We start from the raw sequence: 25885 nt of genomic DNA on the forward strand, positions 1-25885 counted from the left end.
GATATTTTAAATGTGGCATATACCACTTTTGTTTAAGCATTACTATAAAAAGTATCCAAAAAAAAGTATAAAAGTTTTTGTGGCACTTTTATTAAGATTTTGTCAACATATTTCCGAAAGTTGCCTGCAACATTCTAAAAATACTAGAAACTTTTTTAATGCAATACTGTTCAAACGTAATTATCTCAGTTATGAGCAAAGATTTTGATTTTAAATTATATGTGACTATTCGACTACATTCTGCGCAAGCTCGCGGTAAAATCATTAATATGTGACGATCTTATGCTTAAGCACGTGGGTCAGGAATGGTTTTATGTGTTTTCAGAAGGAAATGTTGAAACGCAATCTATTTCACATTTTAGTTCAATTTCGTCATTCGAGGTGGGTTCTTACACCAAGAAAACATAAAAATAATGCAAAAACCAATACGGCTCGTAGGAGCGAAAACGCGCTTTCGGAATATTGAAGATTAACAAATTTAACTTCCCCAAGTTCTTAAGCGCCCAAGCGTCACGGATAAATGATTTTATCGTTAAATTTCACAGATTGTAGCCAAATAATCCACTTTCAAATAAAAATCTTTACTCATAATTGAGAGAGTCAAGTTTTATAAGTGTGGCTTTAGAAAAGTCTGCAATAGCGTGTAGCGTTAGAAAAGTCTCCAAGTGTACATGCATAAGTAATACAATTATGTATCGATGACATAATAGTAATATAGTAGCCTTTCAAGGCATGATAGGTCTCTATGACATCATTAGTAGCCTGTCAAGGCATAATTGTTCTCGATGACATCTCTAGTAGTCTCTCAAGGCATGATTGTTCTCGTTCACATCTGCAGTAGCCTTTTAAGGCATGATTGGTCTCGAGAACAGCTGTAGTATCTTTTCAATTCATGATCGTTCTCGATGACATTTGTAGCAGACTATTAAGGCATGGATGTTTTCTATGACATCTGTAGCAGCCTTTCAAGTAATGATTGTTCTCGATAACATCTGTAGAAGCCTATTAAGGCATGAATGGTCTCTATGACATCTATAGTAGCCTGTTAAGTATGATTGTTCTCGATGACATCTGTCGTAGCCTATATAGGCAAGATTGTTCTCGATAACATCTGTAGAAGCCTATTAAGGCATGAATGGTCTCTATGACATCTATAGTAGCCTGTTAAGTATGATTGTTCTCGATGACATCTGTCGTAGCCTATATAGGCAAGATTGTTCTCGATAACATCTGTAGAAGCCTATTAAGGCATGAATGGTCTCTATGACATCTATAGTAGCCTGTTAAGTATGATTGTTCTCGATGACATCTGTCGTAGCCTATATAGGCAAGATTGTTCTCGATAACATCTGTAGAAGCCTATTAAGGCATGAATGGTCTCTATGACATCTATAGTAGCCTGTTAAGTATGATTGTTCTCGATGACATCTGTCTTAGCCTGTATAGGCAAGATTGTTCTCGATAACATCTGTAGAAGCCTATTAAGGCATGAATGGTCTCTATGACATCTATAGTAGCCTGTTAAGTATGATTGTTCTCGATGACATCTGTCGTAGCCTATATAGGCAAGATTGTTCTCGATGACATCTGTAGAAGCCTATTAAGGCATGATTGGTCTCGATGACATCTGTAGCCAAGGGGCCTTTTCACAGATTTTGGCATATTTTGAAGTTTGTCATTAAATGCTTTATATTGATAAATGTAAACACTGGATCTTAAAAGCTCCAGTAAAAAATTAAGAATAAAATTAAAAAAAGTAAAAAAAGTAGCAGATACCAGTGCTCGAACCAGTGACCCCCGGAGTCATGGAGTTAGTCTGAAGTAAATACGCATAAGCCCTCTCGGCTATTCCGCCGGTTACACACAGATTAAGTATTTTATACCTTATATAAGCAATCTTCGTTGTTTCGTAAATTTAAACGACAACAGAACCATCCAAATTATTCAATCGTTTCGCGTTGCAACGCTTTATAATTTTTAGGTTTTCAAATCGTCAAAAGATACACATAATAGCTATATTGGACTATGGTAAATGGTCAGTAATACTGTTTCCTCACAAATATCATAACTAAAACGAAAATTTGCGAATCTAAAAAAACTTTTTTCAATTTTGTCAATTTACCAAAGCGTGAAAAGATCCCTTTAAGGCATGATTAAGGCGACTTGCGCGGTTCGCTTAGCCATTCTAGTTGGACAAGTAACATGCAAAAAGTAGCATGGCTATTTTTTCGTCGTTGTAAAGTATATATCTCAAATTGTACTTATGTTATTCAAAAGAAAGTCCATTTATTGTATGTGTGTGACTTTTGATTCTTCAAAAAATCGTCCGTTATAGATTATTAATGAGCAAAATTATGTAAACGTAGGGATCCGGAGAAAGTCAATACATGTCGTAGGGATCCGGAGAAAGTCAATACATGTCGTAGGGATCCGGAGAAAGTCAATACATGTCGTAGGGATCCGGAGAAAGTCAATACATGTCGTAGGGATCCGGAGAAAGTCAATACATGTCGTAGGGATCCGGAGAAAGTCAATACATGTCGTAGGGATCCGGAGAAAGTCAATACATGTCGTAGGGATCCGGAGAAAGTCAATACATGTCGTAGGGATCCGGAGAAAGTCAATACATGTCGTAGGGATCCGGAGAAAGTCAATACATGTCGATTGGTGTAAGACAATTTCAGGTCTCATTTCACGAAATAATTTTGTATCTTACTTCAAACGATTTATTTTTGCTGCCTGTATAAAAGCGACGTATCAATCGTTAGTATTTCTTTTGCGATTTTTTTTCTATTTTCTGTTCGTGTCAGCAATATGGTTTGGCCTTTTATTGGACAAAACGTAAAAAGACGCAACAACAAAACCATAAAAGCAATCACGTAAACAACTAAAACAGACAGTTTCAATATGCCTTAATCCCAATCACATCTGATACTATTCCTGACAAAGGCCACAGCCGTCATCAATCCATGCCAGCCATCTCCATTACAGAAAATAGAGTAACAAAATTATTTAAAAAAACAACAACAACTTAATTAAAAAAGTCTTAGGTCCGGAAAAAAGTAACTTGCAGAGTTTCTTTCAAAGTCCCTATCTTGGAAAAGTCTCAACTGATTGGAAAGATGCGTTTAGTCTATAAAATGGGAGACCAACATAATGCTTTAAATTACAGGCAAATATTACTTACATGCATTTGGTGTACAATGCTTGAACATACCATCGCTAGCTCTATCATGACTCATGATAGCCTTGATAACCATCATATCTTATATGACCTCCAACACGGATTGAGACCCTCCCGTTTTTTTTAACCCTTTGCATGCTGGGAAATTTGTCGTCTGCTTAAATGTCGTCTGCTGAATTTCTAAAATTAGCATTTTCTTCGATTTTTTTCAAAGAATACTATCAGAATAGCAAACAGTTTGGATCCTGATGAGACGCCACATTATGTGGCGTCTCATCTGGATCCAAACTGTTTGCAAAGGCCTTTAAAATTCGGTTCCCGCACTGAAAGGGTTAAACACAACTTACATTATTCCTCAAAAATCTAACACACAAATCATCAAGGTATAAAAACTGACATCACGATTATGGACTTTGCTTAAGCATTTGATAAAGTGTCCCACCAGCACCTCTCATAAAGTGTCCCACCAGCACCTCTCATAAAGTGTCCCACCAGCACCTCTCATAAAGTGTCCCACCAGCACCTCTCATAAAAAAGTATATGCTATGGAGTTAATTCAAGTGTTTTTGTCCGGAACTCTGACTTCTTTTCATATAAAACAAAGGCTAGTGTCCTCGAGGGAACACTCCAGACAAGGTATCTGTAACCTCCGGGGTCCCACAGGACTTTTGTAGATGGTAGCATCATTTAAAAAAAGGACATGTCGAGGCTTTGGTTAATTTACAACATTGAAAAAAAGTTTCATGTGTAGAATGCTTAAACAAAGTATACACTACGACATAAACTATATAAGCATGAATGGCAAAGTGGTTTAAGCGCTAGAATTTTATTCCAAAGGTCGTTAGTTCGAGCCCACGTGTGGATAACTTTTGTCTTTTTTACTTTATCATTGTTTTACACTGACGCTTTTTAGTTCTGATGATTACAGTTATCAATTTGTCACATTGTATGCCACAAAACATGCATTAAACTGTGAAAAAGTCCCTTATAACACACACAACCCTCAAAAGACTCATGTAAAGTTTAATTATACCCAAGAACAGTCATTCAATAGAATTCAATGGAATTAACTACCTCCCCATATACATGAGATAGCCACGGTAGAGATTTCAAAAACCCTTACTCTTGTGTATGTAATCCCCCATCCCCTCATCCGCCTGTAGACACTTGCTACTTAAATAATTATAATCTTAATAAACACCCAACTGAGTACCTTTTTACAGTTTTCATATCTTATCAAATAGACGCCGGCACAAAATATTCTATTTAAAAGGTGTGTTGCATCTGAAGAAGAAGAAGAAGAAGAAGAAGAAGAAGACGACGACCACGACGACGAAGAAGAAGAAGAATAAGGAGAAGAAGAAGAAGAAGTAGTAGTAGTAGTAAAAGTAGAAGAAGAAGAAGAAGAAGAAAAGAAGAAGAAGAAGAAGAAGAAGAAGAAGAAGAAGAAGAAGAAGAAGAAGAAGAAGAAGAAGAAGAAGAAGAAGACATACATTGTTGGGGTCCGTTGAATATGGTTCTGGGCTTTTGTCGAAATGCCATTGTCGAAACACTGTATTATTTGGTGTCTTCATGCAGGCGAGATGCATTTTATTTGGAGTGACATGACCCATTTTTTTATTGTATTTCTATGTAGAAGACAATTTCATCTTTAAATTGATACCAGTTTTGCACAATCCGAAGTAAAGGAAATATAGGAAACATGCCATAGGAGCTGGCTGTGTTCTCATTGGACCCGTCGGAAATTGGATTTAGTGTCATCCAACCTAAACAACCGGAAGTCAGAAAAAAGCGTGATGCACGGGGACAGGCGTTAAACAGGAAAAGTAAGTTTGGGAAAGGTAAATACTATTAACGTGATTTAGAAGTTCTCGTTTTAATCGCCTCATAAAGTGCAATTGAATTTCATCTTTTTTCAATTGTCTTATGGACATTTTCTAAATGTTTTGAGATCTAAAGTTATTTAGGCCATTTCGGATGATAACACTTTTCGGACATTATTAAGTGCTAGAAAGTAAAATAAAAAATAAAAAGTTTACGTACGAATTATAAACGCATTATAATACTTGTGTCCTTTTTAGCTCGACTATTATATATGAAATATATATAGTGGAGCTATCCTACTCACGTCGGCGTTGCCGTTCCCGTGTCCGTTTGCGTGCAAATATTAAAGTTTGCGTACTACCCAAAATATTTTCAATGTCCTTTGACATATTGCTTTCATATTTTGCATACTTGTTAACCATCATGACCCCAACCTATAAACAAGAGCAGACAACTGTATCAAGCATTTTGACAGAATTATGGCCCCTTTTATACTTAGAATATGCATATTATTGATAAATCTATGTTAAGGTTCATGTAAAGTGTAAAAATTCTTCACATAGGAATACTTCAATAAATATTATGGCAATAAATTCAATTTATAAGTCAATAGCCTCGTACACACTTGTAGAACATATAAGAAAATGCTAATAAAAAAAATATGATGCAAAATGTTGCTTTTAAAAAATATAATACAGATTACAGAGCATGCATGAAATTATCAAAATAACAAACGGAGTTAAATTGAACAAATTCCTTTGGTCAAAATATTGTATACACTTAATGTTAGGTACTTCAAATGAAAAGTCCACACAACACACACCAACAATCCTAAAATATGCAAAAGAAAAACATAAAAAAATGTCAAAAGTTAACACAATAATTGGGAACTACTTTAAGTATGGTGGACTTACCAGTGAACCTTCATTTTCAAAATTACTTATTTACTCGCAATACAGTACTCATTATAGTCACAAAATGACACAATTACAAAAAATAAACTATATTACCAAAAGACAAACACTTTGATTGTTCATTTGAAATATATAGGACTTGGAACGACGACTAATTGGCTACCTTAAAACAAATTACAACATGTTTATGTCACATCTCGAACTCCATACACGTTAGTTAAACATGTGGGGCATAAAACATCCGGTTTCAAGGAAGTCGACATTACAATATTTCAATTAACGATCTAGGCATAATATTTGTAGGATTGGAAAAATGAATTATGCAAATGTTGGGCACACGTACATATTAAACCAACTGAACACTTAACATTTCTATAAAAACCTTGTCATCGATGAAAAAATGCATTTGTTATTGTCTTGTCATGTTTACTTGTTCAGGAAGCCATTATTTGCTGGAAGTATATTCGAAAAATATTTCATTTCAAAATCGATCATTTATAAATTACTCACGATCCGTTTGTTCAAAAATTTGTATAATTTGTTTATGAGGTAATTTCAAGTTATGTTATAAAGTAAATATTTAATATAAGCAATATTTAACAAATTCGCAAATACGAATCAATACACATTTCTGACCAAGATGGACGACCAATGAAATTAAATCGGGAGGAGAGTCAATTATATCAAGATTCTTTTCAAATAGTGCGTTTCAAGTAAGTGTCATTGTTATGGAGATATTATGAAAATGATATATTTTCATTAATGTTATTTTATAAGATCATAACTCTTATTGATCGCATGCTATGAGGGTGGAAAGTTAGTATTTTTCCAAAATCTACAACTAGCGACTCATGGCATTGACATGTTCATTTTGAAATACACATAGTGTCTTTGTGGGGCTGTATTGACGCAATTCAATGCTAGGAGTACCTTACATATAACTTGCATATACTGTTGGTGTTTTTATTTGGTGCATTTGTGTTTTTTTTAATGAAATTGAGAATTTGCCATACATTGCTATATTTTTGCTAATAATTACATTTTTACTAACATTTGTGAGTTGTTTTTTTTAATTGTATACATATATGGAATAAAAATGTGATAATTGCAACCATATGTAAATTTCATTAACTTATTTTGGGTATTACTGATCATTTTTATATTTTAAAATTTCATCTATGTGGGGTCATTTTGGGACTTTACATGAACCTTAAAGTTTGCTTACTACCCCAAATATTTCCTGTGTCCCTTGACATATTGCTTTCATATTTTACATTCTTGTTAACAATCATGACCCCAACCTGTAAACAAGAGCAGACAACTGTACTAAGCATTTGACAGAATTATGGCCCATTTTATACTTAGAATATGCATATTATTGATAAATCTGTGTTAAAGTTTGCGTACTACCCCAAATATTTCCTGTGTCCCTTGACATATTGCTTTCATATTTTGCATACTTGTTTACCAACATGACCACGACCTATAAGCAAGAGCAGACAACTGTATCAAGCATTTTGACAGATTTATGGCCTCTTTTATAGTTAGAATATGCTTATATTGATAAATCTATGTTAAAGGTTGACAAAACAACACTTTCCTTACATACCACAATGCACTCCACCCAAACCACCCCCCACGCCTCCCCTTAGAACCCCCCCAACCCCCCCCAACCCCCCCCCCCCCAAAAAAAAATAAATAAATATATTTTTTCTTATTTTTGAAAGATCATCTGTTAAATGATCACACACCCACATTATACCCCCCCCCTCTCCATGATGGCTTACGTTATACTGTCAAGCACTCGAATAGTCGAGCGTGATAAATTATTGTCACGTTTTATATATATTGGTTTTATATAAATGATACAAATTACATTTGCAAGAAGACAAAACAAGCTGTGAGGTTGTTCACATTAATACTGTTTTTTTTATTTTACTTTTAGAAGGTGAACATGCCAAACGCATATATAGGAGGGATAGCCTGTCGCTTTCCCAAGGCAAGAAATACAAAGGTACAAGAACTTAGAATTAGAATAGAACAAACCATTGTAAAGCTTATTTTGCAAAATTATTAAATACAGACAATAATTAAGAGGTGATTAGGCCAGCTTTATCCCTGAAAGTATGATGTTTTTTTATAATTAATTTTCCTTAAAGGCCCCTGTGTGTGAAACTGGTGAGTTGGATGAAATTGTTTGAATGACAAGGAGCAATAGTAAAAGTGCAAACTAAAGTTTTAATTGGCAATCCTTCATTGATAAATTGCATGTTGTTGAATAACCATATCAATCCTTGCTTACACCTTTCAATTGGTCAGTTGGTTAACTGAATCCTTAATTAAACACGTTTTAACATGGTCAGTTTGTAAACTGAATCCTTGATCAACAAATTTCAAACAGGTCAGTTGGTAATCTGAATCCTTGATAAAAGAAGTAATAACAGGTAAGTTGGTCAACTCAATAGTTGATAAACAAGTTTCAAAAGGTCAGTTGGTCAACTGAATCCTTGATAAACAAGTTTTAAAAGGTAAGTTGGTCAACTGAATTCTTAATTAAACACGTTTTATAAGGTCGGTTTGTAAACTGAATCCTTGATCAATAAATTTCAAACAGGTCAGTTGGTAAACTGAATCCTTGATAAAAAAGGAACAACAGGTAAGTTTGTCAACTCAATAATTGATAAACAAGTTTCAAAAGGTAAGTTGGTCAACTGAATCCTTGATAAACAAGTTTTAAAAGGTAAGTTGGTGAACTGAATCCTTGAAACCGTAATTACTCTATGTTTTCGGACACTCTAAGTTTTCGGACACCCCTTTTTTTAGCAAAAATTATTTTTCGTGACTCTTAATTTTTGGACACACGAGTTTTCGTCCATAATTAATGTCTCTAAGTTTTCAGACAGTATATTTTTCAGTGCTATTTTACCAAATTTCGGTCCTGTTTTCGATATCTAAAGACACTTTGATCATGGGGTTTTACAACCAGATTAACATCATAAAGCATGGCAGGTGCATGCCTGAGGGCAACGGACCATTACATTTGCTTTATTGGGAAAATAACCTTGTAAACCGGTATTAAACAATGGTTTCGCCCGATAGCATAAGCGTTATGACAATAACCAGGGGTAGTGCCAATTAAAAGTTCAATTATTTACCGCAATGGTACTACCAATTCTCAGTAAATTAACTGTGACAAATACAATGCTTCAAAGTGCGATGCACCATATTGCAAGTTTTACGAACAATGGAAGGTGTTGGACAACAACTATCCGAAATAAACAAACAAAGAATTCATAGTTTGCTTTTTTAATTGCTTTGATTACAGGTTCATAATAGCGAGTATCGGTACATCACATGCTCATCTTTGAACTCGTAGGTCAAAGTACAATCTTGTAGTAACTTTCTGTCAAATAAATTAAGCATAATTAAAATTATTTAAAATGCAGTGCAAAAATATATAACTGTTATTTATACTATGCGTCATGGTATTTTACAAGCGCGTGCTATAACCGGTAGTCGTAAATACAATTGATGCTATTTTCGGACACTTAAATTTTCAACTCTAAGTTTTCAGACACCTGTATTTTGTGAATATTTTTTGTATCTAAGTTTTAGGTCACGAAAAAAATTAAATATTTTTAAGTGTCCGAAAACATAGAGTAATTACGGTAAACAAGTTTTTAAAGGTCAGTTGGTCAACTGAATCCTTGATAAACAAGTTTCAGCAGGTCAGTTGGTCAACTGAATCCTTGATAAACAAGTTTCAGCAGGTCAGTTGGTCAACGGAATCCTTGATAAACTATAGTTTAAACAGGTAAGATGTTCAACTGAATCCTTAATAAACAAATTGATACTGGTCAATAAGTCAACTCAAGCATTGATAAACAAGTTGCAAGTGTTCATTTTGTTTGGTCTGCCCCTACAGGAGTTCTGGGATGGGTTGATATCTGGGCAGGACATGACAGACAAGCCCCGTTGGCCAGCGGGGCTGTACAAGCTCCCTCCGCGGTTAGGATTACTCCAGGACATCAACAAATTTGACAACAGCTACTTTGGTATACCAGATGAAGAGGTGGGTTGACAAGGACTTTAGTCTTTTAATGTTTTCATATGGTTAAAGCCAAACTCTATGCGCTGAATTCAAACGAAAAAAATCTCAAATTATCTGTGTTTTTTTGTGCTGCATCATTTGTTGGTGTATTCTCATTTACCCTATAATGGATATAAACCCATTTGGCCATTTCTGGCGTATTACTGTTATTATTTATATTCAATCCAGATTTTGTAAAAGTCGTTTTCATGTTAAGATAATTTTTCCCTGCATTTTTTATTTAAAGAAAAAATTAAAATATTGTTACTGTTTGATTAGTGTGTTGTGCATTTTAAGCCAGTTGGTCAATATTTCCTACAAGTTTTAACTCAGTCAGAAAGTATTTAAACAATTATTACAAAACGATTATTAACTTCTTTAATGAAATGCATTTAAAAAGTAAATATGCTTTCTTATTTATTATTTCAAGCGACATGGTTTAGCATGATTGTATTTGCAAGTATTGTAGATCCTTTAAGTAGTTTTTGTTTAAACAAATGTTAAATGATCTACAGCTCAATAAGGTTTCCAAAATAGTTGTTCAATGTTCCTGAATAGTGATACATTGATGTGAGTCCATATCAAATTTACCTTCATTTTACATAATTTATTTATCTATAACTATTTTTAATGCCCCCGGTTAAGATGGCATATAGCATTTGAACTGTCCGTCCGTCCGTCCAGCCGAAAACTTTAACATTGGCAATAACTTTTGCATATTTGGCATGCATGTGTACCTCATGGAGCTGCACATTTTGAGTGGTGAAAGGTCAAGGTCATCCTTCAAGGTCAAATGTCAAAAAACAAATCCAAGGGAAGTAACAAGCTTTAAAGAGAGATACTTTCTGTTTATCATTTGGCAGGTACATATCATTTTTACATTGGAAGTAATATTTTTTTAAGGGATATATTAAAAAAAAATAAATCAAAGCAACGCAGTATGGGGCATTGTGTTTCTGACAAACACATCTCTTGTTAGCTCATCTATTTTTTGAAAAAAAATTATGAGCTATTGTCATCACCTTGGCGTCGGCGTCGGCGTCGGCGTCGGCGTCGGCGTTGGCGTTGGCGTTGGCGTCGGCGTCCGGTTAAGTTTTGCGTTTAGGTCCACTTTTCTCAGAAAGTATCAATGCTATTGCATTCAAACTTGGTACACTTACTTACTATCATGAGGGGACTGGGCAGGCAAAGTTAGATAACTCTGGCGTGCATTTTGACAGAATTATGTGCCCTTTTTATACTTAAAAAATTGAAAATTTTGGTTAAGTTTTGCGTTAAGTTCCACTTTTCTCAGTAAGTATCAATGCTATTGCATTCAAACTTGGTACACTTACTTACTATCATGAGGGGACTGGGCAGGCAAATTTAGATAACTCTGGCATGCATTTTGACAGAATTATGTGCCCTTTTTATACTTAGAAAATTGACAACTTTGGTTAAGGTTTGTGTTTAGGTCCATTTTATTCCTTAAGCATTAAAGCTATTGCTTTCATACTTGCAACACTTACTAACTATCATAAGGGGACTGTGCAGGCAAAGTAATGTAACTCTGACTGGCATTTTGACAGAATTATGTGCCCTTTTTATACTTAGAAAATTGAAAATTTGATTAAGTTTTGTGTTTAGGTCCACTTTATTCCTACAGTATCAAAGCTATTGCTTTCATACTTGCAAGATTTATGAACTATCATAAGGGGACCGTGCAGGCAAAGTTATGTAACTCTGACTGGCATTTGAACGGAATTATGGGCCCTTTATACTTAGAAAATTGAAAATTTGGTTAAGATTTATGTTTTGGTCCACTTTACCCCTAAAGTATCATAGATATTGCTTTCATACTTGGAACACTCACAAACTATCATAAGGGTACAGTAAAAGGACAAGTTGCATAACTCTGGTTGTCATTGTTACGGAATTATGGCCCTTTTTTGACTTAGTAACTTTTAATATATGGTTAAATTTTGTGTTTCGATCCACTTTACTTCTTAAGTATCAAGGCTATTGCTTTCAAACTTCAAATACTTACATGCTATCATGAGGTTACTGTACCTGGCAACTTTAATTTTACTTTGACCTTTGAATGACCTTGACTCTCAAGGTCAAATTTTTTTTTTTTTTTTTTTTTTTTTTTTTAAGATCATCTCACAAATGACCACCACACCCTCACACTTTACCCCCCCCCCCCCACCCCCCCCCAATTTTTTTTTTTTTTTTTTTTTTTTTAAGATCATCTCACAAATTACCACCACACCCTCACACTATACCCCCCCATTTTTAACCAGGTTTTCCGAAGGAAAAAACTGGTTATTAGATTGGCGAATGCGGGCGGGCTGGCTGGCTGGCGGGCTGGCTGGCTGGCGGGCTGGCTGGCTGGCTGGCGGGCTGGCGGAATAAGCTTGTCCGGGCCATAACTATGTCGTTCATTGTCAGATTTTAAAATCATTTGGCACATTTGTTCACCATCATTAGACGGTTGTGTCGCGCGAAATAATTACGTCGATATCTCCAAGGTCAAGGTCACACTTTGAGTTCAAAGGTCAAAAATGGCCATAAATGAGCTTGTCCGAGCCATAACTATGTCGTTCATCGTCAGATTTTAAAATCATTTGGCACATTTGTTCACCATCATTGGACGGTGTGTCGCGCGAAATAATTACGTCGATATCTCCAAGGTCAAGGTCACACTTTGAGTTCAAAGGTCAAAAATGGCCATAAATGAGCTTGTCCTGGCCATAACTATGTCATTCATTGTGAGATTTTAAAATCATTTGGCACATTTGTTCACCATCATGGGACGGTGTGTCCCACGAAAGATTCACGTCAATATCTCCAATGTCAAGGTCGCCACGACTAAAAATAGATTTAAAAAAAAAAAAAACTTACAAAGGGGGTTAATTTTTTTTGGTCATTTCAAAAGTTCAGTTTGAGTTTTCTCCCTTTATCAGATTTTTTTTCACAATGAAAACCTGGTTTTGTGACAATTTTGTCCCTTGTTTTTTAAAAAATGGTTATGTTTGAAATACCGTCCAACCATCGCACCCAAACCCCCTCCCCCCATCGCCCCCCCAACCCCCCCCCCCCCCGGATTTTTTTTTTTTTTTTTTTTTTCGCTTTTTTGGAAGATAATGTAATAAATGTCCACAACCCCACACTATACACCCCTCTTCACTCCACTCCTCCCTCCTTTGTGATTGAAAATGAGAGTCCCTTCACCTTTAAAAAGAAAATAGATGAGCGGTCTGCACCCGCAAGGCGGTGCTCTTGTTTTAACAAGGTTCTGCCTTGACTTTAAACTTGACTTGCATCTGAGTTTTATGATTGAAATGAGCTATTAAGACCAATATTTGGGCAGCCTTTTATATGGGCAAAATATTTGTCAAAATAGGGCATTTTAGGTCAAAATAAGTAATGTTGGTCATGGTCCCCCAAAATTTGCGAAAAAGGGACAACCAACTTGCCGCATTTAAAACATAAGCCTAGCAACAACTCCTGCTCTTACAAAAATAGGTAACATACTTGATATAATTGAGATGATATGCCTTTCAAAAACTATTTTTACAAAGAGTTAAATACTTATACAATTATGTCAAGTTTATTGTGTCTGTATTTGCAAATTATAGATTTGGAGAACTGTCAGCTAAGTGTTTATTTGCATCGACAGGCTTATTTGAAAATAAAATGAATTTCAACACAATTGGTTTTCCGAATCTTGCTGAGGGACCTTTGTTATCAGTCAGGGCTCGAATTAAACACTCGCAAATTGGCCATTTGCGAGTTAATTAAAGAAAAAAAACGCGTCTAAAATTAGTGCACAAACTAGGTACTAGCAATTTTTTGCTAGTTGGAGAAAAATTAAGATAATTATCGCATATTGCATGTATAACGTAACGTTTTTCTTTTAGAAAAAGCAAATAGAATACAGTTTTGAGATTGTGCCCCATAACTTTGGTGCGTCTACTATGATAATTAGGTAGGAATGCTGGGAAACACTCAAAGTCTACACATAATGCAGCCTGAGGGGCAAAAGGACCCAACAAATTTGAAATACACACTTGTCTTGTCTTCTTGTCTTCTAGGTAGAACTAATGAATCCCTTGCTATGGCACCTACTGGAGATCCTGTATGAGTGTGTGGTGGATAGTTGTCTGCCCCTTGCTGCTCTTCAAGACTCCACAGTGGGGTTGTACCTGGGGTGTGGCGACAGTGATATGGAGGCCCTACTGAGGACACGCGTGTGTGAAACTGAAAATTGTGAGGCTTTGTTTTGTACTTGCAAAATATATCTATTAGGCACCTGGTCGATTTTAGCAGCGAAACGCAGTAGCGTATTTAAACGTATACAATTTTTCTTTTCTCAGAACCGGGGCTTTTTTTTAAAGGTAACACCTACAACGTTGTTAAATGTGCACGTTTTTCACAATTTTCTATATTGTAATGGATGTTCGCGTTTTTTAAAATACATTTTAAGGTTCACAACGAAAATCGGGCTTAAAATACGTTTTTACCCGTCACAGTTGTTTATCGTCAAACAATTATCTGCTTAAATACATTATAATATGTTTTAAAAAGGGATGCCCCATAGCGGTTTCTACCGTATTTTTACGCTTTTATACAACTGAAAAATGAAGTGTGGGGATACTAAGAAGAACTGTAACATTTTTTTTACGAACTTTGTCAATAGCAAATAAACCTCTGTAACGTATAAAAACGTATTTTTGAAAAAATCAATACATATCAATAAACAATATTACACATGATCCGTTGTATGATTGGATCAGTTTGGCAAAAACGTTGTCATATAAACATTCAAAATGCAGAACTTTCTTAAGTTTATACCACAAAGATGACAGAAAATGATTGTTTTCAAAATACCACTCATTTGCTTTTTTAAGATGAATTTTGAGCATTTAAATATTTATTGATTTTGACTCTCAATTATTAACCATAAATGGTGGAAACTTTATTTGACAAGTTTATAGTCAAAACACTGTATTATATTGAACATTCGAACATCGCAGTCTTATTTTAATTTTTGTCTTTGATTAAGTTTTAGTTCATATACAAACATTGATAATTGTATTTTTTAAGAAAAAAAGTTTCAGGGTTCCTTCGCTATAAGGGGTCAGGTTTTAAAACAACGAGATTTGTATGCGCTCTATAATGTTGCAGTCATTCACTGTAAAAATCGCCCGGTTTTGAGGAGAGAAAAAACGCGTACGTTCTAATATGTTACAGTGTGCTAAGGATATATGAGTATCGTTCTGGGAAAACTTGGTTTAATGCATAAGTATAAAGTGTCTTCCCAGATTAGCCTGTGCTGTCTGCATTTTGAGGGATGAAAGGTCAAGGTCACCATTCAAGGTCAAAGGTCAAATATATGGGGGGACATAGTGTTTCACAAACACATCTTGTTTTTTAATCCGAGACAAAGATGGAAAATTGTTATTTCAATAATATGTGAACAATTGTCAAAGGTTAAGTTTGGGTGTAAAGCAGCTTGTTAAGTTTAATCATTCATCATGCAATTTTTTAAGTAATTTACCAACAATGTTAAGAATGTTTATAAGGCATGTCACCCCTTTGTCTAAGATCAGACTTAAGGTCAAAGGTCATACATGTCATGGTCTAGCTTATTTTATAGTTACAAGTACTGTTGACAATGAACTCAACATGTTGTCAACAGAAATCTAGCCAGTTTTTATATTTACAATAACATTGTTTAACAAGCCAACAATAAATTACAATTATTAATGGCCACATATAAGTTGATTGTATTTTCAGTGACTTGTACCCAGTATATTCTGAGCTACTTAGCCAACTGCTTAGGTGTGCAGGGCCCAGCCATAACCGTGGATACTGGGGATAGCTGCAGCCTAGCTGCACTTCAGATGGCAACTGTGGACCTAGATGCAGGCAAATGCCAGTATGCAATTGTAGCAGGTTAGTGTAACCTGGAAAGAATCATTTAGCCCAACATCAAATACAAAGACAACATTAAAATTAATTTTATGCTACATTGTAGTTTTTGGTATAATAATGAATAATGTCAAGATTGGAGGATCATAATAAATATAAATAAATAGTTCAGTTTTTTTGTCCATGCTATTTTGTGTAAAGTTTTAAAAAATGTGTCTAAGCATTCAATTGTTACTACTTTATAATAGTATTTTTTTCATTATCCAATATATGAATTTAGGCTATTTTTATGTCCCCCACCACTATAGTGGGGGACATATTGTTTTTGCCCTGTCTGTTGGTTGGTTGGTCTGTTGGTTTGCGCCAACTTTAACATTTTGCAATAACTTTTGCTATATTGAAGAAAGCTACTTCATATTTGGCATGCATGTGTATCTCATGGAGCTGCACGTTTTGAGTAGTGAAAGGTCAAGGTCATCCTTCAAGGTCAAAGGTAAAAAATACTAAGTCAAAGCGGCGCAGAAGGGGACATAATGTTTCTGACAAACACATTTCTTGTTTTCAAATAGTATAATTTATTGTATATTAATTTAAAGGGGCCTTTTCACAGATTTTGGCATGTATTGAAGTTTGTCATTAAATGCTTTATATTGATACATTTGATCTAAAAAGCTCCTGGAAAAAAATCAAGAAATTAAAAAAGGAAAACAAGTAAACCTCAACAGGACTCAAACCACTGACCCCTGGAGTCCTGGAGTAAAAGTCTATCACTTAGACCACTCAGCTATCTGTGCTCATACACTGACGGATGTATTTTATACTTTATATAAGCAATCCTTGAAGCATTACAAAATATAACGACAACGACAGAACTCTCTCAAATTATTCAATAGTTTCGCGTTGCAACGATTTATAATTTTCAGGTTTTTAAATCGTCAAAAGATCCAAATAATGACTATTTTAGAGCATTGTAAATGTTCAGTATTACTGTTTCCTCACAAATATCTTTAATAAAACAAAAATTTGCGAATCTGAAAGAACTTTTTTTAATTTTGTCAATTTACCAAAACGTGAAAAGGCCGCTTTAAAGTATACTGAAAAGGCATAAAAAAATTCATTGCATTTTCATAAATGCTTGCAGTGACCGTATGAAATTTGTAAGGATTGTCTCACTTTCCAGTGATTATATGCTGTTGAGTTTTTTTTACGCCGGTTTAAAAAAAACGGGAGGTATTATAGTTTCACCTTGGAGGCGGGCGGGTGGTAGGGCGGGCGGGCGGGCGGCTTTCACAGCAGTGTCCGCTCTCTAATTCAAATAGTTTTTATCAGATCTTCACCAAATTTGGTCAGAAGTTGTATCTAGACAATATCTAGGTCAAGTTCGAATATGATTCATACCAGGTCAAAAACTAGCTCACTGGGTCACTAAGTGCATTTCAAGCATTTAACATGGTGTCCGCTCTCTAATTGAAGTAGTTTTCATCTGATCTTCACCAACTTTGGTCAGAAGTTGTGTCTAGATTATATGTAGGTCAAGTTCAAATATGGGTCATGGTAAAGTTATCAAGTTGTCAAATGCCTTAAAACGGGCGTATCTTGTTACAGTTTGGCACTCTTGGTGTTGATTAACACAATATACTAGAACACAACTGAAACAATAATTTACCTGGTACCTGAATGTTTTTTATATTTTTTTTTCTTATCATAAAGTAAAAGCAAAATATTTGACTGAGCAAATTAAACATGAAATCAGTCATTTAGTAGAATGAAAAAAATCATCATTAAATAATGCAACAAATAAGAGGTTTTATATACCGAGTATAGTTGCATGAGATGTCCAAAAAGTTTGCTCTAGATAACAGAGTATATTTTAAAACTTAAAAGGAAATTCTCTATGTTTGAGTTTGTTGTAGACTTTATTGTGTAGTAAGTATTTGAAAATGATGTTTTCCCCATTCACAGGGTGTAGTTTGATTTTGAATCCAATCAAGAGTCTTCAGATGGGAGGATTTTTAAGCAAGGATGGGAGGAGCCACATATTTGACCAATCAGGAGAAGGCATTGTCAGGGCTGAAGGGTGTGCAGCAATTCTGTTGGCCAGGTGATCAACGCATAAATATATATGGGCCGTGCTCTGTGAAAAAGGGGTTTCATGCATGTGCGTTAAGTGTCGTCCCAGATTAGCCTGTGCAGTCTGAACAGGCTAATCAGGGACGACACTTTCCGCTCGTATGATATTTTTCGTTTAAAGAAAGTCTCTTCTTAACAAAGATCTAGTTTAGGTGGAAAGTGTCGTTCCTGATTAGCCTGTGCAGACTGACAGGCTAATGTGGAACAACACTTTAAGCACATGTATTTATGTTTTGCCTTTTAGTTTTGTATGATTCAGTTTGTATAAGAAATTGGTAAAGACGCTGAAATGTGTCTGGAATTATGGCCAGTTACAGTTTGTTTTCTGCAAACCAATTCTAGCGTGTTAATAGCATTAGTAATGACAGACAAACTATTTTTGAGCTTATATATTGTGAACAGAAATCTTGTTCCAGGTGTGTGGATGAACTTCCAAGAATTTACTGCAACATTGTAGACATGGGCATTGCTTTCAGGAGTCCTTTTAAAGGTTAGTTCACTTCCAAAGTAGTGTTTAAAAGAAATACCATTATTCATTTTTATGTAGATACTGTCTTAACAAAGTAAATATACTCATTACAACACTTATATATTCTCATAATGTTATGCTTAGTGTACTGCTTTAGACAAAGAACACAATTGTTGTGCAACTATTAATTAAAAAACAAAGATGTCCTATTTTAACCCATTTATGCTAAGTGGACTCTCCCATCCTTCTAAATTCGATCAATTTATTTCTAAAATAAGGGATGTCTAGTATATTTATTTCTATATTTAAAATATCCTACAGAAATTCCTAGAAGCAAACAGCGCAGACCCTTATGAGACGCAGCATCATGCGGTGTCTCATCTGGGTCTACGCTGTTTGCCAAGGCCTTTTTTCTAGACGCTAGGCATAAATGGGTTAACCTGGACACAGTATACCCATGAAAAACTCTCCAAAGAAGCATAAACCTTAAGATGCACTGCATAGATATATCCCCAAAAATCAAGATTGAGAGGGGGTATGTTGAGGACATTATATCAATTGGTTTTTGTGTTGTTCAGTCATTCCGCATGTAGTTCACATATCTTATAAGGTTCAATTAAAACTTCAAATAGGTCATTACCATGAAGATTTTTTTCATCTCTTGTGATCCACACATTCCTTACTTATTTTCCCTTGAATATAGCTGCCCAAGAAAGTGGAGCTATTTTGTTTGTAACAAAGATTTGGTTCTGAATAGTTCATGTTTTAATTGCAGCAATATCGTCTTGGAAATAAAATTATACTCTAATGTATACCAACTCCAAATCAGCAAGTCAGTGTTAATTTCCTGGTATACAAAAAATGATTGGAAATTAGTTTGTTATTAGTATAATTAAATTCATCAAAATTTGTATGGACTCTTTACAAATTAAGTTATTGCTTTTTAGAGACACATTGTTCTTGAGACTGGTTAGTCATGATTTTTTCCTTTCAGATAGCCTCAAAGATATGTCAACGGTTAAGATGGCAGAGATGTTGGAAGACCTGTATGGGTCCAACAATATCACAGCTGATGATATTGCTTATGTGGAGCTCCATGGATACGGAGTGCGGGTAATGAATAGTTTGTAGGAGGTATTTTTGCTCATGTTAATATTGCAACTGTTTCTTTTTTTTTGCTTTTAATAATGAATGTTAGCTGAATTCACAGTTCAAGTGTGTTGTGTAATATGTAAATTGTGTTAAATTGCAACACACATTTTGCATGTGTAAGACTGGAAGGAAATAAATTGACTCATTATCATTAAACTGTTTATATTGAGAATTATTAATAAGATGATAGTATGCATTGGTTTTTACTCTCAGTAACTAGAACAATTTTAAACAGAGAAAAGCAAATTAAATTCTATAATACTGCATACAAACCCTGTTATTTTTCCTTAATAAAAAATAATAACCAAACGGCAATATTTTATCTCAACCATAAAAAAGCTTATCCATTTTACTTGCAGGTAAAGGATGACTTGGAGATAAAGGTGATTGCTGAGGTGTTGGGGGAAAAACGAACAGACAAACCCCTCCCAGTGGGCTGTGTGAAGACAAACATTGGCTCTGCAGAGGCCGTCTCAGGTTGGCATTTACCAGTGGATGTTTGGCCTGAACTGAGGTCTCGTAGGTGTTGTGGATATGGTGTATGCAGGTTTTCCTCACTCTGGGAGGATACCCAAGATATAACTTAAAGAAACCTAAATACTGGTTCTTTAAAGCAAATGGACTCGTGTATCAAAAAGCCTTAGGTTTTAAATGCAATTCAGCTAAAATAAGAAAAAACTTTAATTAATTCAAAAATAGTTTGGCCTGTTACCAGTCTTAATCTTTTAGTTGTAATATGGTTGCATAATCCTATTGATTTTGACCTGAATCAAATTCTGTTTTTTTACAAGCCATTTTAGACAAACAAAAAGGCGGAGCAATATTTATCTAATATGTGAACTGGTCCATACTCTTGAAACTGTTCGGAATTTGACATTTTATTATAAAATAAGTGTGTCAAAATTTGGGCCATTATTCAGACCCTTGATTCTCAAGGTAAAAAGGTACATGTTTTTCACAAATGACTTCCTAAAATTCCAAATTGAATGTTGTGGTTTTAGTTACATTCCCTATTTAACTATTTAATGGGTTGACCTTAGAAAATATAATATTGCAAAACAATTATTCTCAATTCTATAGCATTTGTTAGCAAAAATAAATAACATATTTCTCAATTTACTCTAATTACTTAAAGTTTTCGGACACCCCATTTTTTAGCCAAAATAATTATTTTTCCTGACTTTATTTTCAGACATACGTGTTTTCATCCATAATTAATGACTCCTATTTTTGGACAGTATATTTTACAGAGCTATTTTACTAGATTTTTGCCATGTTTTCGCGTATCTGGGACCCTTCGGCTTTTGATCATGGAGTTTTACAACCGGATTTAGGTCATCAAACCTGGTATAGAATGCCCTCAGGTCAATGGGCCATTACAATTGTGTTATTGGGTAGATTACCATGTATACCGGTAATAAGCAATGGTTTTACCCAACAGCATTTGGAATGATATCGTATTCAGGAAGCAGCATGTTTTTTTTTTACAACGTTTTTATATACCATTTAAGTTAAGAGAATGCAAAAAAGTGAAGTTGTATTTTATTTAAAGCAGAGAACGGAGAGTACAACACACTAAAATTATTGCACATTTAATTATTGTTTTTTATGCCCCCGGTAGGGTGGCATATAGCAGTTGAACTGTCCGTCAGTAAGTATGTCAGTATGTCAGTCAGTCTGTCCGTCCGTCCAAAAAAAACTTTAACATTGGCCATAACTTTTTCACTACTGAAGATAGCAACTTGATATTTGGCATGCATGTGTATCTCATGAAGCTGCACATTTTGAGTGGTGGATGTTCAAGGTCATCCTTCAAGGTCAAAGGTCAAAAAATAAATAAATTCAAAGCGGCGTTCTCATAAAGCTGCACATTTTGAGTGGTGGAAGTTCAAGGTCAAGGCCATCCTTTAAGGTCAAGGTCATCCTTTAAGGTCGAAGGTAAAAAAATAAATATTTTTTTCAAAGCGGTGTTATCATGAAGCTGCACATTTTGAGTGGTGGAAGTTCAAGGTCAAGGTCATCCTTCAAGGTCAAGGTCATCCTTCAAGGTCAAAGGTCAATTTTTTATTATTTTTTTTCAAAGCGGCGCAATAGGGGCATTGTGTTCCTGACAAACACATCTCTTGTATTTCAATTTAATAATTGACAAAAAACATAACATACATGTCTCTAAATTTTCTGACACTTGTTCTTTTTGAATATTTTTCTTAGAGCTCTATATCTAAATTTTCGGACTTACACAAAATAACTATTTTTAAGTGTCCGCAAACTAAGAGTTATTACGGTGGTGGAAATGGTGTGATTTTTCCCAATCCAAAGGGTCCTGGCCCCATTCCCAAAATGGTGAAAAAACACTAAAAATTGACCATAATTTCCCTAATGCAGAGCATCAATGTCTGACATCAGTGTCACAAAAAATAATTACAATGTAGAATGTTAGCAATGTGATGTATCAGTGAAAACTATTAATAATACAAGAGTGAACAATTATATAACCAACAAAAAAAGATCTGTTGACTGAGCCAATTAACATATTAACACAACGAAAATAAAGGTAAAATGTTAATTTGCCCAATGTAAACAAATTCAGATTACACATAAGCTTTTATGTATCTAATACATATAAGCTTGTATGTATCTAAATGAAGAAGTTATTTTACCAGAAAATGACAAAAACAAAATTTAATCCTGAACTGTTTATTATTTCCTGACAGGGTTTGCCAGCATCATTAAGTGCATTCTGGCCATGCACTACAAAGAAATCCCTCCTAACCACTTGAAGACATCCTCAATACTGACTGAGACCCTGCAGACACTTGGGGATGAAGTCATACCTTTGTGTGAACCAAGACCACTCAAGGGTATACTTCTTATTTTTGTCTTTGAAAGAGTTTTATTGAGATCTGATTGATTCATTTGCATCATTCCAAATATAATGCAGAAAGTATACATCATAATATAATTTAGTTTGTTTCCTGACAGTGTCTTATAGGAGGCATGTAGTGATTGTCATGTCTAAGCAAACATGACATAACAACACTTAAAATACAAAATATAATATCAGTTTGAACAAACCTTAAGTCAAATATTTTCTTTAATAAACATTTAACATTGAGAAGTTCTCTATATAGAAACCTTATTTTGTGTGTTATCCATTAGAGCTAACTTTGACATGCAGCCATGTGAAAACCCCACCAAAAAGCCAGTGAATATATTGGTTTTAATCTCTATTTACCGAAGGCCTGAAGAGCTTATGTCATGGCGTGGTTTCCGTCATCCGTCCGTGCGTGCGTGAGTGCGTGCATGCGTTAGACTTTTTCTTGTTTAGTTGATAAAGTCCACAGTTTTCATCCGATTCTTTTCAAACTTGTTCAGTGTCTTTATATTAATGAGGACTAGAACCCTATTGAAAATGGGTTACATCAGAGTAAAAAGTCAAGAATTATCTCCCCTTGAATTTGAGAAAATTGTGAAATAAGGCTTGTTTAAGCAATAAAGTCCACAGTTTTCATCCAATTATTTCCCAACTTGCATAGTGTCTTTATCTAAATGATGAGTCAAACCCTATTGAAAATGAGCAATATCGGAGTTTTACGTCCAGAATTATCTCCCCTTGAATTTGAGAAAAAATGAAAATTTAGTTTTTTATTTGATAAAGTTCATAATTTTTATCCAATTTTTGGCAAACTTGCAGTGTCTTTGTATCAATGAGGATTCAAATCCATTTTTATGCCCCCCCTTTGAAGAAGAGGGGGTACATTGTTTTGCACATGTCGGTCCGTCCGTCCGTCCACCAGATGGTTTCCGGATGATAACTCAAGAACGCTTAGGCCTAGGATCATGAAACTTCATAGGTACATTGATCATGACTGGCAAATGACCCCTATTGATTTTCAGGTCACTAGGTCAAAGGTCACGGTCACAGTGACTCGAAATAGTAAAATGGTTTCCGGATGATAACTCAAGAACACTTATGCCTAGGATCATGAAACTTCATAGGTACATTGATCATGACTGGCAAATGACCCCTATTGATTTTCAGGTCACTAGGTCAAAGGTCAAGGTCACAGTGACTCGAAACAGTAAAATGGTTTCAGAATAATAACTCAAGAACACTTATGCCTAGGATAATGAAACTTCATAGGTTCATTGATCATGACTGGCAAATGACCCCTATTGATTTTCATGTCATTTGGTCAAAGGTCAAGGTCACAGTGACTTGAAATAGTAAAATGGTTTCCGGATGATAACTCAAGAATGCTTACGCCTAAGATTATGAAACTACATAGGTACATTGATCATGACTGGAAGATGACCCCTATTGATTTTCAGGTCACTAGGTCAAAGGTCGAAGTCACAGTGACAAAAAAACGTTTTCACACAATGGCTGCCACTACAACTGACAACCCATATGGGGGGCATGCATATTTTACAAACAGCCCTTGTTTAAAAAGAGCTATATCGAAGCAATAAGTCCAGAATGACTTCCCCTTGAATATGAGAAAATTTTGAAATCCTGCTTGTTTACGCAATTCATTCCACAGTTTTCATCCAATTATTTCCAAATTTGCACAGTATCTTTATATCAATGAGGACTTGAACCCTTTTGAATATGAGCAGTATCGGAGAAATAAGTACACAATAATCTCCCTTTGAATTTGAGAATATTGTCCTTGTTTGCGCGATTAAGTACACAGTTTCCATCTTATTCTTTCATTTGGCATGTCATATAAGGAAAAGCAAAGAAAAACAACCCATCTATAAATGAATATATTTATATCATATCCATTCATGTTTCCATTTCAATCATGAGCCATTTGGTAATCTGAATTTCAAATCTGCTTGGATTATCAACAGATTTCATCAGAATATTTATTAGGGCCAGGTTAGATTATTGATTTTAAGATGAATTAGTAGTTCTTTGTCGATAAGAAACTAAATGAAGGCAATTAGTTGAAATTATTTAACCCTTTCCCACTTAGATGCAAAGTGACAATTTCTATGAGCAAACAGCATTAAACCAGAACAGCCTGCGAGGATCTCGCAGTCTGTTCGGGTTTTATGCTGTTTGCAGCTCATCGGTGTCTTAGGGTTGGAATTTAAGCCTTTAAAACTTGAATCTAGTAAGAAAGGCCATTAATTAAATTGAACTTTTTATGGGACTAATAATGCATGAAAATACCTAACTAAGTCGTACGGGTTAAATTGTTACCATTTAGGGATAGTACATACATTTTAATTATTAAAATTTTTGCTATCTAGGTTATTACATACATTGAAATTATTTTCATTGTTACCATTTAGGTAAATACATGGGTGTGTCCTGTGTTGGCCAGGGTGGAGTTTGTGGTCATGTGATCTTGGAGCCGTTCTATCCTGATGATGACGACAGCTTCTGTCAAGGTACGTACATGTATATTGTATGTTGGCAGTGGTAAGTGTATGGCTTTACATGCATTATTTTTAAAGCAGTATTTTTGCAGCAACTTTTGTCGTCCATTTTGATTTGAATTTCTCATATATATTTTGCTAGTTTATGAATTCTAAATTTTAAATTTTAATTGTACAGAACTCCTTTGGTATAATAATAATATTATTAGCTCGACTATTATATATGAAATATATATAGTGGAGCTATCCTACTCACCCCGGCGTCGGCGTTACCGTTCCCGTATCCGTTCCCGTTGGCGTTTGCGTGCAAATGTTAAAGTTTGCGTACTACCCCAAATATTTTCAATGTCCATTGACATATTGCTTTCATATTTTGCATACTTGTTTACCATCATGACCCCAACTTATTAACAAGAGCAGACAACTGTATGAAGCATTTTGACAGAATTATTGCCCCTTTTATACTTAGAATATGCATATTATTGATAAATTTATGTTAAAGTTTGCATACTACCCCAAATATTTCCTATGTCCTTTGACATATTGCTTTTATATTTTGCATACTTGTTAACCAACATGATCCCAACTTATAAACGAGAGCAGACCACTGTATCAAGCATTTTGACATAATTATTGCCCCTTTTATACTTAGAATATGCATATTATTGATAAATCTATGTTAAAGTTTGCGTACTACCCCACATATTTCCTATGTCCCATTGACATATTGCTTTCATATTTTGCATACTTGTTAAGCAACATGACCTTAACCTATAAACAAGAGCAGACAACTGTATCAAGCATTTTGACAGAAT

At 34.8% G+C, this 25885-nt stretch overlaps 1 protein-coding gene across 3 annotated transcripts in view; it reads left to right on the forward strand.

Moving 5' to 3' along the window:
* The first annotated feature begins 4941 nt into the window (after nucleotides 1-4941).
* The window catches only part of LOC127844262 (fatty acid synthase-like), a 108490-nt gene continuing 87546 nt past the window's right edge, over nucleotides 4942-25885 (forward strand). For 2 of the 3 annotated variants that reach the window (XM_052374326.1, XM_052374329.1), the window contains exons 1-11: nucleotides 4942-5025; nucleotides 7868-7936; nucleotides 9848-9994; nucleotides 14089-14263; nucleotides 15794-15952; nucleotides 17891-18029; nucleotides 18475-18548; nucleotides 19522-19640; nucleotides 20039-20156; nucleotides 22394-22540; nucleotides 24984-25082. In XM_052374326.1, the coding sequence (XP_052230286.1) occupies nucleotides 7877-7936; nucleotides 9848-9994; nucleotides 14089-14263; nucleotides 15794-15952; nucleotides 17891-18029; nucleotides 18475-18548; nucleotides 19522-19640; nucleotides 20039-20156; nucleotides 22394-22540; nucleotides 24984-25082 (1237 nt within the window). In that variant the 5' untranslated portion in view covers nucleotides 4942-5025; nucleotides 7868-7876. The remainder of the gene's footprint in view (nucleotides 5026-7867; nucleotides 7937-9847; nucleotides 9995-14088; nucleotides 14264-15793; nucleotides 15953-17890; nucleotides 18030-18474; nucleotides 18549-19521; nucleotides 19641-20038; nucleotides 20157-22393; nucleotides 22541-24983; nucleotides 25083-25885) is intronic. The other variant, XM_052374328.1, reaches the window with a different exon arrangement.

The sequence above is a fragment of the Dreissena polymorpha genome, chromosome 9, assembly GCF_020536995.1.
Source record: "Dreissena polymorpha isolate Duluth1 chromosome 9, UMN_Dpol_1.0, whole genome shotgun sequence".
Lineage (NCBI taxonomy): Eukaryota > Metazoa > Mollusca > Bivalvia > Myida > Dreissenidae > Dreissena > Dreissena polymorpha.